This window comes from Puntigrus tetrazona, chromosome 20 (genome assembly GCF_018831695.1).
Source record: "Puntigrus tetrazona isolate hp1 chromosome 20, ASM1883169v1, whole genome shotgun sequence".
Taxonomy (NCBI): domain Eukaryota; kingdom Metazoa; phylum Chordata; class Actinopteri; order Cypriniformes; family Cyprinidae; genus Puntigrus; species Puntigrus tetrazona.
This window is the reverse complement of record NC_056718.1, coordinates 19,331,685-19,347,481: the sequence shown is the minus strand read 5'-3', so window position 1 is coordinate 19,347,481 and position 15,797 is coordinate 19,331,685. Positions and strand designations below refer to the sequence as shown.

Genomic DNA, 15,797 nt, shown 5'->3' with positions numbered 1-15,797 from the left:
GTAAATGCACATGCCCCTTAAGATTCATGAAGTGGATTTTGAATGCAGTTTTCAATAGACAAAAAAATAGCAGAATAATATATATTTAAATTATTTCATACAATCTTACCTGCATAATTAGAATGTAAGCTGCTAAATTTAAATCAAGTCAAAGGCGAACACGTTTCGACAGTGCTGCACATTATAACCAATCACACATGATTCTGCTGGGCTTATGAATGCAGTGACCAGTAAGAGTTGATCTGTTTACTTGTTCACTGAGGAAATTAAACTCAGATAACAGAATGCAGATTACTGTTAGAGTACAATTTAAGTAGGATATTAATTTCATAGTATAAACAACTTCAGTGATTATAATGATAGTTTTTGTGAGTGCTTAAAACGTTCTTTGATACTGCTGATGTTCTTTCTGTACAGCGAAAGTGTTGTAATTGGTAAATTACAATGTTTTTACCTTCACTCATGCCCCCTCAAAAACAAAAAAAATGCAAGACTGCTTGCAATGTAAAAATGTCTGTGGGTGCTAGCATAATGGCTTCGTATCATTGCAGAGATCTATAGATTGTTGTTGCTAACACTGTATTGATTTACAAATTCCTAGTTTCACCATTGCCATGTAGGCTATTTGAATGTCATTAAACAACGGCCATAACTCATTGAATTACAGTAGCATTTCACTCGTAAATGGCTGTAAAAGGGTCCAGTCCCTGACTACATTAATCAAGAAATGAAGATAGATTTACAACAAAATAAATTCCTGCCAAATCTGGATATCTAAGAACGAATAAAATGATCTCCGACCAAATGTGTAAATGGGTCATATTATTTTTTTTATTACTCAATTTTTGCCCTTGGATGCACTTATAGTCAGGGGCAATCTTAGCCATTAGGAAAAGGTAGGTGACTGCCTTGTGTCCCCAAAAGCCAAGGGCCCCCTAAAATGCTTTTCATACACGAGATGCACATTAAGTGCAGACGTGCTAATGGTTGCTGTGTACAGTGTTTATCACCACGACAACCATCTGAGTGTCCGAGTTGAATGTCTCTGGGTCCGTTCTGTTTAAAGAGCTGCACTTTCAGTTAAAACACAGATATGCTGTAATTTTACAAGCAGGTATAGCACAGCTATTGTCTTTATTGTATGTTTATCCTTTTTGATTTTATGAGACGCCGGCTCTATTCACATCTTGGAAGGTAGAGCTGGTTATGTAGTCTTATGGGTCGATTTTCAGTCATTATTTTACATTCATGTCATTGTCTGATAACAGAAACAGTAAAACATAAATCAAAACAGTTTTATTTTAACTTTTAAAAATACAGTAAGTGGGCACAGAGAGGCAAACAAATGTAATAATGAAAAATAAATGTACATTTTGCATGTGAGCTACCCCATCATGCCTAAACAAGTTTGTGTCAGTAAATGTAATACTACATAATTTAATATTTTATACTTACGACTATACTTAAAAAATGTTGAAAAAAGGTTGAATCTCAATGGTAAACGTATCTCAATTGCTATTTTGTGGTCTACAACAATAAAGAATAAAATGTAATAAATTCCATGTAAATAAAACAATCCCATTATACCATGTAAATGAAAAATATAAAAAAACTGAACACAACTATGGGGCACCATTCTGCAGCAGCAAGCATTACAACAAAAAAAAAGGAGAATCTCAACGCTTATCTAGGTGTGTGTAAATGTATAGGCCACCATTTCTATATTTGCCTGGAGCCCCAAATTCACTAAATCCCTCCCTGCTTATGGTGTTAAAATGCAACTGAATTTGCTTTGCTGGCATGAAACATAAATGATATTGTGACAGTTTAGCAAAATGTAAATATTTTCATCTCACTCAATGACTTACTCATAAAGACAGTCACTTGTTTTGCTCCTGAACTCCTAAAGTGTTTTGAACAAATAAGCAGAAAGAATGATTCAATGACTCGCTTATAAAAGGAGGAAGGAGTCACTGAAAAAAATCATTGGAAGGTTCAAAGAACAGCACTAACTGTTTAAAACTGGAAAATATCCTATTTCCTGGAAGAAGGTGCCAAGTAGACTGTAAAAACATAAGTGCAAATTCATCAAGTCAAACTATAGTGTTTTAGCAATCTTAAAAACTACAGACCATCTTTGCTATGGTTATATTCCACCCCTTCCTCTGTGTTTCATCACAGTGACTCGGAAGCCTCTTTTTGAATTGAATAAATGGCAGCTTTAATGAACAACATTTGCAAAGCTCCTGGCGCCTGAGCTTATCAGTTATTAGCCCTTGAGGAATGGAAGTCCTTCTGAATTGAGGTTCATGCTAATTTCCTCTGGTGGTGGCTCTTTTCTCTGCAGCAAAATGAGGTTCGGGCACCAGGCTAAGTGAAAGGACCAGGGTCTTGCCACAGATGGCTGTCAAAGTCTCATTCTGCATTTGATAGAAGGCTCTGGCTTAGCTTAGTCTGAGACGTAGCACTTTTTGCCTTCTCCTTATTGATAGGACTAAACTTGCCTGAAGACACCTGAAGGAATTTGTAAACTGAGTGCAAATGTTTAGTGCGGAAGCATACACTGTGTTAGGTTGCTTAATATACTCTAATCTGATCATGCACTATGAGAAAATGCAGTAAGATCCAAGAAGCTTGTTAAATGAGAACATAAATCTGGGAAGGTTATATTTACTGACCAAATATAGTCAACACTAACAAATACCTTGCATCTATACTGACGTCCAAAGCCACAATGAAACATTGGCTCCTGCTGGAACGGTAGAATTATCCTTTGTTTGTTCAATTTCAGCTTAAGTTAATTAAGAGGTAACGTTGGCACTTTGATTGCATTTCCCTGGAAATTTCAATATTGCTACTGGTCAACAACAGCATGAACAATGAGTGTGGTGTTCCTACTGTAATTACAAAGGCATTTGAGTCATGTAAGAGGAAGGAAGAAACGAGGGCTACAGAGAAAATAGACAACACAGGGAAAGAAAGAAAGAAAGAGAGAAAGAGAGTATAGCATTAGAGCACTGGGTCTGCATAATGAGCCGCCTCCTCACCTTTTATCGGAGATTCTCTCTACTGTCTCCAAGCCCCTGCATGAATTATTTTATAGAGAATAATACTGCACTGCTATAGAGGCCCCAAAAGCTCTCTAGATGATTTCTCATGAATCTGACACCTACCTGCATATTTTTTTGGAGACTGTGCAACTGAGAATAACCCATGGTTAGGTGTTAGTTGACAAAGCACATTCATCAATAATTTTCTCTGTTGACAGAAGAATGGGTCTGTGGACCCACTTAAGAAATAAATTTGCAATTCTCAGAAAAGTCTGCATATAATGTTTAGACCCCAATAACGTTACTGCTGTTACAAAATGCATTATTAACTGTAATATATAATAAGCCTAGTCTACTAATATGTATTTTGCTTTTAGATTTTATTGTACATTATTTTTTATATAATAAAAGTTATACAAAAAAGCTATTCATTATAAAGTGAATAAACCTGTAGCATTTATATGTAAGAAAACATATATAAAAAATATCAGCATGTTTCATCTGGGCCTAACCTAACCAATACTATAAACTTTATATAAAAGTAAATGACTCAAGACTAAATGAACTCAGATTATGAGACTGAGAAAGTTATGATCAAAGTTCTGTTTATTCAGGAAATGCAAATAAAAGTGGACTCTGACTCTGTTTATACTTGGATTTAACATCTGATCGCATCACATGCAATGGATTCATTCTACATATTTAGGGATAGTCAGAAACACTGGAGACTATAGCACCTTTCTCGCATACAAAAATACTGGTAAATTCCCATAAAGAGACATTTTTTCCCCTTTTCTTTTTCCTTAAAAATACCTGTACGTTGTTTTGGAAATTTGTTTCATATGAGAAGTTTTAACAATATCAGTGAATTACAAAATTTTGCTATGTGTGAATGCAGAACGAAAATATCAACTAAAGCCCTGTTTACACCAAGCATGATAACTATAAAGATAATGATAAAGCTATGGTTCTAAAAATCATTCTCAGTATTAAAGAAGAGCTTTAGTCCACAGCACAACTATAACAATAAAAATAAAAATATTTGAGAATGACTTTTTTCTAGCTGATGAATTATAAAATCAATTATACAATCAGAATCCATGCTGCTATAACTAGCTCCAGAATTTGAAGTGTCAGACGATATTGTGTTTGACACAAAAACATCAACAGAAACACTAACTGCGTATACCCCTCCATGTTTACAAGTACAACAGTGGGATGTGCAGCCGTTTAGAGGTCATTTCCGTTTAATGATGTCACAGAATTTAATAATTTGATGTCTGAATGATGATTTACTGGTGAAAAAGATGGTACGTGGTTGCCTCTGTAAACAGCACATTCAGCAAAGTCGTTCTGGTTATTTAACGGCAGTTTACTGGAATTACCGTGCGAAAGGGGCTTATATCATGTTTATAGTGTAATTGATTATGTATCCTGAAGTGTCTGGGAAAACAACAAAGAACTGACTACTCATCTATTTACCTATTGTTACATGGAAACAGAACTGTTGCAGCTTGCGCAAAATGAAAACAAAGTTACACCAGCAATGCACTAGCTTAAAATGACATGCTTAGAGACATGGACCATCGAGGCTACTGCATGCATTATTAACTGTGATGGAGGGACCCAACAGATCCTTTATTTCTACCAGACAAATGCCTGTCGATAGTGTGGGACCATTTTGGGTACACCAAGAATGAATATTGCTGTAAAAATACAGCTGCTCAAGAGCGAATACATAAAGGATAACACACGGCTAGCTGTACACTGAATGGTTTCAATGTAGGCTACGACATGAAGACAAGAACCACCTGACACAAAGCTACAGCTCTTTAGCTCAGCATTCTGTCCACTTCAGATAAGAAAGAGATGAAAGTAGTAAGATCACATGTACTTAAATTAATTATCTGCTTGAATTAATTATTCCATCGAGATCGATAGAGAGAGAGAGAGAGAGAGAGAGAGGTGACAGTTGCCTGTGTGGATTAGTCTACCGGCGTCTGTGTCTCTCTCCAGGAGAGCATTTTATTAATAAAAGTCAGGGGTAGAATTCTCAAGACGTTTGTGTTCTCCTCAATGTTTGTATACGAGAAAGGCCCAATCTTCCATCTCACAAAACAAAATAATAGACATAATTTTCTCAGGCAATGTGTCAAATCATATGAATTATTATGAACATTATTCAAATGAATAGACTACCTAGGCTTATGGATGACAGTTGATTATAATAATCTTTTAGTTTATTACCATCAGTTTCCCCTGTGGGATGAATAAAGTTATTATTAGTCTTATATTAATAATACTTTATTAACTTTTTTATTTACTATTCCCATAAATAAAAGTCATGGTGAACCAATTTTTGACCATGTTTCCAAACTCTGTGCCCCAAGTCCAAAAGAAATGTAAAGAACGTAAAAACTGTTTTCAAAAACTGTTGTGAAATGAATAAATGCATAATCGTAAAATCATACCAACAAAATCTATAATGGCATTCCTGTCACATAAGCTGCAGTTGTGAGAAAATCTGTCACAACTGATCACATGTAATCAGATTAACAGAGATGGATGTTAATATCAGGTGTAAACATGGTAAACATGAAAAGAATCCAGAAGTAGCTGCAAAATAAAATGTGGCACTCTGACTGACGAAAGTGGCATGCACTAATGAGTGAGTGACCTCCCACAGTGCTGCAAAGAGTGAAAATGTCCTGTGGCCAGGAGCAGTATAATTTCATGAGCCACAATTACCTTGAGGTCATGATAGCACCAAGAGCTGCCAAATATCACAGACAGCATTCATAAGGAAGCTCAATTACAAGCTCAAATTAAAGCATGCTAACAATGAAGTTAATCCTATATGCTGAATTTCTGAAACAGCACCAATCCACCTCTTTTTAGTTAGTTTTGATTTGCTGGCTATTGCATAAGACAGAGTGAGAAAAAATGTGGTTGTGGCAAAAGTGCAAGAAAAATAAACAGTTTTATCTGTTCAAACACTGAATTAGACTGAAAAACTGATAAAATAGCACAGAAAGCTAAAAAAACAACAACAAAAAAACAGTAATAATATTTTACAATATTACTGTTATTTATTTTGATCAAATGAATGCAGCCTCTTATTACAAAATCACTTTACAAATAGAGAACCCAAAGTTCTGAATAGTAGTATAACGCTTCATGATCTAGTATAGCATATCAACATAAGAGGACCTGAGAAGCACTCACTACCCAGCCATGAACCAGCAATAAAATTGTTGCTCATGAAATTTAATCCTTACTTTTTTATCTCAGTACACCTTTCATCAGTTTCGAAAAGTTTTCAAGAATTCACTGATGCACCTTCATTAATTTAATATGAACTGTGTGGATATTATATATAGACACACACACACACACACACACACACACACACACACAGGGCTTACCTGTAATGCCGGGTGTCTCTAAGCGCTCTGTTGCTGGGGATTCTCTCACTCTCTCTTTGATTGAAGGCATACAGACTGTAGGGGTCCTGGCCTGGTTTCCATCTGTGAGCATTGAGGTAGCTTTTCTCTTCAAACTCTTCCAGCAGGTCATCCCACTCAGTATCTGAGATCTACAAAATAATGGAAACAAGCCAGATTAATTGCTATTATTTATTCTATTTACATTTCACTGTCAGTTGTCTTGTTCCACAGAAATGCTTGAAGTCAGTGACACGTCAGGATACATAAGTCATCCTTATAGGTCTGAAATCCTAGCATCTTTGAGTTTCAAATCTAAAAATAATAATAATCCACTGCAAAACCCAAGCCTTTGATATGAGCATGTTCACTTGGTTGAAAACCACGTTCGGTAAACTATTTAAAAGAGTGGGGAAAAAAGTAAACAAAGTTGCTGTAGGCAATATTCTCAATTATCATAAGAAAGTTATTAATATTTCAGCATTCTGCAGCACCATCACACCAATCTCCTCAAAATATGAGGCACACAGCAAGCTGTAGTCACGAATATTGAGGGTTGAACACACTACGTCTTGAAATCCATAAGGCCATATCAATCATAATTTAATAAACCTCCACATTCTGCACCGACAGCAGCTTGAGAGTTTCCATGTTTTCCCACTTATTATTTCCTTGAGCTTTTTTTGCTGATGTTAGACCATTAAGGGGGCTGGAGGCTGTTGGTTATGGTTGGGGCTGGTGATTACCCATGCCAGCAGGTTGCTAGTTTCTCCCCAGACGCCTGTATGAATGCTGACTGATGATGATGCCTCCCTCTCTCCTACGTTTCCAAATTCAGCTACTGCCCTCCATGGAAATAACAGCCACTAGCATTTGAATTTGTGTAGAGATTCTGCTTATAACAACAGCAAGGGTTGTTACAAGGAAAACACACATCATAAATCAATAAGTCATGATTATGACAGATGCAGTTTCAGAGGTATTGCTAATTAGGACTAAGAGGATACAGAGAATAGGATGACCTTTTTGTTTCATTTGAAAAAGCACATAATTCTTTTAAATAAGAGCTTTAACGAAGGCCGTGTGCAGACATGTATAGAAGAAAACAAGTATAATCCGAAAAAAGTCTTAAATTAAAAAAGGGACACTAAAAATATAAATATGCAAATGTCATCAAGCACAAACCACCTCTTAAAGGCCAATTCACACTGCGCCAACAGATGCAGACCAAATGCGACAGCCAACCAATTACAGTGCCACATCTCGAACATTAGAAAACCAGACAAACACTGATTTAACATGTTCAATCACCAAAAACAAGCACCAAACTAAAGCCAACAGTGGTAACAAACCGATCTGACCAAACCCAATGAGTGTGTCTTGGTGTTGTTTGTCTGCATCTGTCAGTGCTGTGAGAATTGGCCTTAAAAGTTCCTAATTGGAATCATTTCAAGAAACTTTATCCTCTTTTTTTGCAGTAAAACAACAGCATTAATATAGAGCTATTAAATTGTACTTCTAGAGTGAGTGGACTTCAGGGCATTGTAAACACAATGAGTTAAGAATTCACCAGTGAGCTTGCACGCCTTTTCTCAGCATTGCGTGTATGCTTGGGATGTCATGCCCTGCTGCTTTACAACAGCCACAACAGCATCTTTACAGCCAGTAATAGAGGTGGGTAATTGCACATGTCTGTTTCTTTAGACTGCTTAGCATGATAATGGCTGGGCTTTCAATTCCACTCGCCAATTCAGTTTCCAAGTCATATCGGTATCAGATAATATTGGTGGTTTCTTTCTGTCTAAAAGTCAGGCTGATATTAAAATGCAGATACACATATTCTCATAATACAAACAATATGTAAATGTTCTCATTAGGGATATGCAAAACTACATATTTTCAAAATCACATTTGAATAATTAGGCACCCCAAACAAACAAGTCCTCACAGACTCTATTTTGGACACGAGTGGACAGAATAGTCAGAAAACGAACATGGTTTTTAAAAGATAAAGTAGTTTTTCAGTTGGCTTGCTGGTTTAGAAATGCAATGTCCTTCGTGAGGCCCTAAAAAACTCAACAGCTTAAGATGTCTGCCTGTTTACACAGCCCAATAGGTAGGCAAAACAATGCAGACTCAATCCAAGGACGCACATTTCTTCAATTGGTTTGCTGGCAGATATTCAACAGATATATAAGCTAAATATCTATCCTTGTATTACAAAAAAAAAAAATCCCATAGTCTCGCAAAAATTTTATATCTATTTGTATTATGTTTAAAAAGAGGGGAAAAAATACAGTGTCAAAATCCACAAAATGCCAAAAAATGTATCCATCCAGAAAAATGTTAGAAAGTACTCATGATTACCTATTACTTCTGCCATGATTTTGAAGGGTACCATTCATAAGACCTATATTTACACTATACAGAGTATATTTTTTTATTTGCCACAAAATATGTTTCTCACCAAATGTTTCTCAGCAACTAGTGTTTCTAAAATCGGCTAAATATTAAATATGTTTGATATCCTCCTACACAATTTTCTGTGAGATGTATGAAACTGGACTGCCCAAAATGTGATGACTGACTTTTGACTCACCTAGACTGCAAAAAAAGTTTTTAAATGTATACTATGCCTAGTATAGTCCAGTCTTTACTTCTTACTACTCACAACACCACAGCCGCTTCATCTATTCTGATTTTGTCTAAACTTTAAAGCGACATGCCAAGCCTACAGGCTGGGCTAATGTTTAAAAGACAAAAGGTGAGAGCGCTAGTAAAAATCTAACATTGTTGTTAATCTAGACACTTTTGATTAGGGCACAATGACTCACTACAAAAATGATTAAGCATACTAAGTAATAGAAACAGAATTTAATTAGCACATGAAAAAAAAGATGACAGGTTCTGAATCAATGTGTCAAATTTCCTATCTGCTTAACAATTTTATTCGCCTTCAAAAGGCAGCGTTCACGCACCCACCCCCACGCTCCCCGCTGAAATCATTAGCTCCTTGATGCTCCACAGTCACTGATCAGGGCATTTGAGCTGTGCCACGTTTGGGGCTCAGTGTTCCCCGGCTCCCACAGAGCTCAGCCTTCTAATGAGAGGAGGAGGACAGACTGAGGAAGTGGTAATTGGATCCTCCCTGTCCTGTCGTCTGTACTCTGTATGTGCGGTTGTGTGGGTCCTTTTTATAGAGCGTTCTTCTCCACCAGAGCCTCTGCCCTCTTGCAATGCACTAAACCACACATCTGAACTTCTTTTGAAATCCTGCTCCTTTTTTAAAGGCCTCAGGACACTTTTAGCAGGTTCAGAAGCCGTGCATGACTGTATAAATTGGTTTGCGGTGTTGCATTAAAATGATTCATTCCAACGTTCTGTCAGAATTCATGTGCGAGCAAATGATGAATCCATCAAACTCCATCTGTCCGGTCTAACACCTCAACGCCAGTGACACAAAATCTCAGTGAATGTACCTCACAACAACAATGTCTGCTTGTGTAATCTGTATTGTGGGACATATCTGCCATGAATCATGGTAATAGCAGATGTCATGGGTGATATCTCAGTCCTCCCTTACCATTATAAAGATAATGCATCACTCTGCTGATGGGGGAGTATCTCCCCATCGAATCTGAGTGAGATGTCACCACCATTTGATGAATGGTTTGAACACACTGGCCACCGTGACACAGACCGCATTCACCTCAACAGCCGCTGCGCCAACCCTGTATTTCACATTCCTCCTCGCCAATAACAGCTATTGCAGGTTCGGCCTTCCCTGTCAGGGTTATTACAGAAAATAGATATTGAAGCAAACAGCAAATGGAAACATGATGTTCAACACAGAATACTAAAGCAGACATTTCTCTCTCAGCGCTAAGTTGTATTTAAAGGGGGAGTGTCCGCAAAATCGATCTCCTGGCGGTTTTCAAGGCCACATTAACTGTTTAACTTATTTTTTTTGTTTTGTTTTACATACTCGTACAAAAGATGCACAGAGAAACTGAGAATAAAAAAAGTTAAATCCATCACTACTGAAGCATCCACCAGCTAAGAATTCTTTCTGCATTCCTTCTGAGATAAATCCGGTCATTATACCATAAAAAGTCCATCATTGTCTCAGTACAGATGTAAGGAGCGTGTGCGAACTGTTTTCATATTTCCGTTCCTATAGAGTGTTGCTCAGTGTTGAGATATATTACACCATACATCATGCTTCATACCCCATTACCCTCGGTGATACTTTATTGTCATATAGCAGCCGCTGTTGGAATGAAAAACTGACTTACAAGATGTACAAGACATTGCTGCAGATTTACGCATCTTACAGCAACAATGCCGCAGCTAGATCTATTTATTAATGCAACACATATGTGCATCATCTCGCTTTATACTGTTTGTGAACATCCTTGACCTTCTGTTGCCATTACTTTCTGCCTTAGTCTTGAAAGATATGGAACAAAATTGTGAAATTATTTATTGATTGGTGCATCCGGCACGTCTTCAGAACAACAATTTATTACTTCATTCACTATTTATTCTCACACACAAAACTATTTTATATAGCCTTTATATACTGTAGATCGTAATAGGAAACGTTACCTCGAAATAATGTTAGGGGGAGAGAAACACTTACAAAAGTATATGACCAGTGAAAAATCTTGAGTTTGCTTATCGATAGACTTAATGGAATTAAGAATCAATTTTGTCCAAAGTGTTTCTTCTTAAATGTCTCAGAGATAAATAAATGAGACAGCTGCTTACAGTAAGAATGTAGAGATTAATTAATGTGGATAACGGTGCACATAATTTGATTTTTGGAGGAATTTAATTTGAGCGCATGCTGAAATTTTAGACAGTATCCTGGCAAACAGAGACTTTTCTGAAACTCCAGACCAGATGAACCTCATGAGAAATTATTACTTGACAAGAAAAAAAAGAACACTTTCTCCTAAGAAATAAACCTTATAATAAAACTTATTGCGGTCTATGAGGGGGAAAAAACTGAGAGAGATCTCATTTGTGATTTGTCTTTCCTGTAAATCAAAAAGTGGCTGATGAAAGCAAATGCCAGCGGTACAAATGTTATTTGCTCTTTTATAGCGTTAATTACAACCATTTCTTACAGGCTATTTAAATATTTACTTTTCACTCAATAATCTAGATTGAATCTGCTCCCTCTTGTACGCGTTTACATTAAAGCCATTTTCGCGCGTCCATCATACTGACTGATAAATTCATGCTTGAATAGGAAGAGAGAGAAAATGGGCTATTACGGAATTATATTTGTCAACAAACAAACGTGAAAAGGTTATCGCCAAGCATTTTATTTCATCTCCCTAGGGAAAAGTAAGCTAAATTTCTCGTTGTGGTTCCAAATAAGTTCACAAAAGGTATGCGTCTGACTAAACCTTCCTCTTTTCCACACCCAACAGGATAAAAAATAATCATATTGGACAGTTTTGCCCCTTTTTTGTTGGCTCGGGTATCATGAAACTGGCGCACCTTTACAAATATTTCCTGTCAGAAGACGAAAAACAAAGAATTAAAGAGTTACTGACAGGTCTTAAACACACTCAATCGCACAAATCAATCCATTTTGCCCACGAGGTCTGTAATTTCTAACATATCGTGATGTAACACTCACCTCTTTCACTTGCGGTTGCTCGTTTCTTTGGTCAGGTTGTATTTTGCGGCTATTCAGCAAAATGAAATAGAGTAAAGCGGCTATCCAAAACAGCGCTGCGAGGGCTAAAGTCAGCTTTCGAGAAAGCCTCTTCATTTTCAAACGGCCGTTAACGATTCATTTCAGTTTGAAAACCATTCGCGCGCTCCTCTCTCAGCGAACGAAAGGCGAATTGTGTCCGCGCGCCGCGCTCGCGCACTTGCCCCTAGTGCCTGATATCCAGGAATGAGGTTGTTGCTCTCGTGCGCAGCGCGCTGACTTGCTGAGACTGTGAGTGACGCTGGACGCTGTCCAGCGCGATTAAAATCATCCTGTGTACCCACCGAGGTACCGACAAAATGTGAATGAGTTTAGCACCACCTACCGCGGAACAGCGCTTTTACGGACCTGCCTGTTCTTCACGCGCTTCCAACGCGGCAGACTCGCTCTGAACGTCTCTCCGTTGTTTGTGAAATGGGCTTACAATAAAAGCAGGGCTCCCGCTGCGATGGGAAGTCTGGAAATATCAGAGGATTCCGTAAGTAGCGATTTGTAGCCCCGCAAAGCAGCGGAAAAGCATAAGCACTTAAATTGAAAAGTCTTGAACATTTTTTATGATTACTGTAATTAAGGTAATTTGCGAACTGGAAAATTATCAGTCTATATAAAAATAATTTTATCTCGCATTCACCACTGACCAAAAAAAACTCAATCAGTATGAGCTCATTGCTAACAAAGCAGAATAGGTCGTTTTGCTTAACTGCAACAAAACATTGGGTGCCACTAACCTATAGTAAACACTTAATTCCAGGTGGACGTCTTCCCTTGACTCCAAGATGTTGCATAGTACCAGCCAATCAGATCGGAACCAATGATTATGTACAACTCTTGACATTTCTTGTAACACAATATGCATCAGAGAGCCAGCATGACCGCCGGTGGACGTGCCGTCTGAGGCTGATGCTAAAGATGATCCATCACCATTTCATCCTTGAAACAGGGCACTTAACCTTAGGAGGACGCTCTTTTAAAAACACACAGTAAGACAGCGAGGACAAAGGTGACCGCCAAATGCCAATTTATTAATTAAGCTTTGCTCAAAGACACAGATCATCGAGGACCGTAAATCAGTTAATTTATAAAGGCTAAATATTAATACATTTCCTACATATTTTCAAGAGCCCGTGCAGATGATAACGGCTCCTGATCGAAGCGGGTGGTTCCACGAAGAACCTTTAACATTTGCGGAATCGTTCCGCGTTTCCATTCAACAAAAGTGCTAATTAAGAAGGTTCTTCAGACACTAAAACTGTTAAAGAAGTGTTTACTGAAATGTTTTAATGAGTTGTCAGCGGCATGAAAAGCTGCAAAAAGCTTCTTTTGGAATAATTATAAGATAAATGTAAATAATTCACTAAAAAGCCAAAGTAAAATAAGACCACCTGTATAAAATAAAAAAAGTTTGAAGAATACAGACCTATATTATGCAGGGTCTGTAGTGTCTCAGAGTCATCCTTGTTAGCGCCTGCTGAAGCATGACAGATATATCAAAGCACATAGTTGGTTTCCTCTTCAGTCGCTGGGCCTGAGGGAGCACATTAGCATAGTTCTAATTAGCTCTTATGCCATATGCCAAAGGTTGAATATGCAGCTCAGGGAATATTTTCACTGAAACCTGAGAAGCTTCCTTATATGCTACCCACTCTCAAATCTGAGCATATTCACTAGCATTGTTAACAGTGTTTGTGAGTGTTGAAAAGCATCTGCTTATTCATTGTTTCCCTATTTTGCAATTTATTTCTCATCTTAAACATGTGAATTGGTTTGTGCAAGCCAATATATTTTCACAATTTGACATTATTTGAGAGTGAACCAGGGCATCCAATGATAAGCACACCCTTAAAAATAGGCTCCAAGAGGGAGTTTTCGTAGTGATGCTATAGAAGTACATTTTGAGCTCTCCAAAGAGAAGAGCTCTCCTTCCAGTGAACAGTTTTTAAAAGAACATTTTTTCATAAGTGTGAAGAACTTTACCACACTAAAAGAAACTTTTGCTCATTAGGAAGTTTCCATGCATGGATGTTAAGAGTTGTGCATGAAACCATTTCAATAAAACCCTTTTATTTTTAAAAGTGGAGGTCGATTTTATCCATTGGAATTTTATTGGATTGTGAGAAGTGGGAGTTGCATACATGACTGATGACCATGTATGATTCTTGAAGAAATTGGATTTGATATAGTGATTTGATGATGTATGATTCTCACTATGGTCTGGAAAAGACGACGAAGAAACAAGTTTGTACTTGCCTTTTATTCCCTTTTGATTTGTTTGGTCTTTCTTCAAGAGCAATGCCTTGAGTTATGGTATTAAGAATTAAAAATAATCACTACCAAGACAAAACCTCACTACTAAGTACCTCAGGTGAAACTTTCAAAAATATGAAGCTACTGACTTGTCTGGCAAACTTGGCAAATCCAGTGAACTTAGCATCTATATCACTCTGTTACCATTTCAACATGATTTTGTTTTTTAGTAAGGACACTCCTACCCCAGAAAGCTGCACTGCTGTTCAAGCTTTCAATTTTCACAACTTTTTAGAAAAACTTTCACAGACCAGCAAATATTTGAACAGAATGTGGCATTTCATAGGGACAGGGATATGTCAAAGGCCCTGGTTATCCTGGCATTCAGTAGACAGATAAATTAGAGGTAAAGAGCATAGACCAAGGATAATGTTACATGGACAGGTCTGTTCTACAAGGCAATCAGCCAGGAGTGAAAGGGGAGCGAAACACGGCCTCTGAAAAACGAATTACCTTAGCGTGACTGAAAGGGAAACAATAGACTAAGAGGGTGCAGATAGCTAGAAATTCCATTTTGCTTTGTCTAATGGGTCGATAACAGCGGATGGCCAAAAAGCAGCCAACAGGAGCGTGAAGAGAGAAACAACATCTGAGAGCATCATTTAGGACGGCCAGTACTTCAAGTGTCTGAACAAGCACTGTAGAAATAACTAAGAAAATAACTAGAATACAAGCAGAATTAAATTTGAAGACAGTACATTAGGAAAGAAAATATATGTATATATTATATCAAACAACAGAATTAAATGTAAATAAAAAATGTACTAGTAAAAAAAAGTTGCAAAATGTTTAGTAAATGTATTATATAATAATTAATATTTAGTCAATTTTATATATATATATATATATATATATATATATATATTTATATATACACACACACAATATATATATATATACACACACACACACACACACACACACACACACGTATATACAGTCATGATTTTCTTTTTTCCTTTTTTTGTATGTGTGCATACTGTATGTGCATATTCTTACCAAATAAAACAAATAATAAACTATACAAATTAACATACAATTATCAATAATAAGATCACATTTGGTATAATAATCTGGAAGACAACTATGAATATAACATTTAGTAGACAACTATGAGTTAGTTGAGAATACTGTACTGCAAAGTTTATGGACAGTGTGGTGAGATTCACATCACAATGCTTTATCTGAGTGGGCGCAATAAAATAAAAATAAATGAAATACTGGGTAAAAGTGCTGCTGTTCTTGGCAGTGAATGTGCAAAAGTGCCAG

The 15,797-nt window shown here is 37.0% G+C and overlaps 1 protein-coding gene across 1 annotated transcript in view; it reads right to left on the bottom strand.

Annotated features, from left to right (window-relative positions):
- The window catches only part of galnt14 (UDP-N-acetyl-alpha-D-galactosamine:polypeptide N-acetylgalactosaminyltransferase 14 (GalNAc-T14)), a 32,144-nt gene extending 19,859 nt beyond the window's left edge, over positions 1 to 12,285 (bottom strand). The window contains 2 exon segments of the mRNA XM_043219806.1: positions 6,476 to 6,645; positions 12,147 to 12,285. Coding sequence (XP_043075741.1) covers positions 6,476 to 6,645; positions 12,147 to 12,281 — 305 coding nt within the window. The 5' untranslated portion in view covers positions 12,282 to 12,285.
- Between the last annotated feature and the right edge of the window lie 3,512 nt (positions 12,286 to 15,797).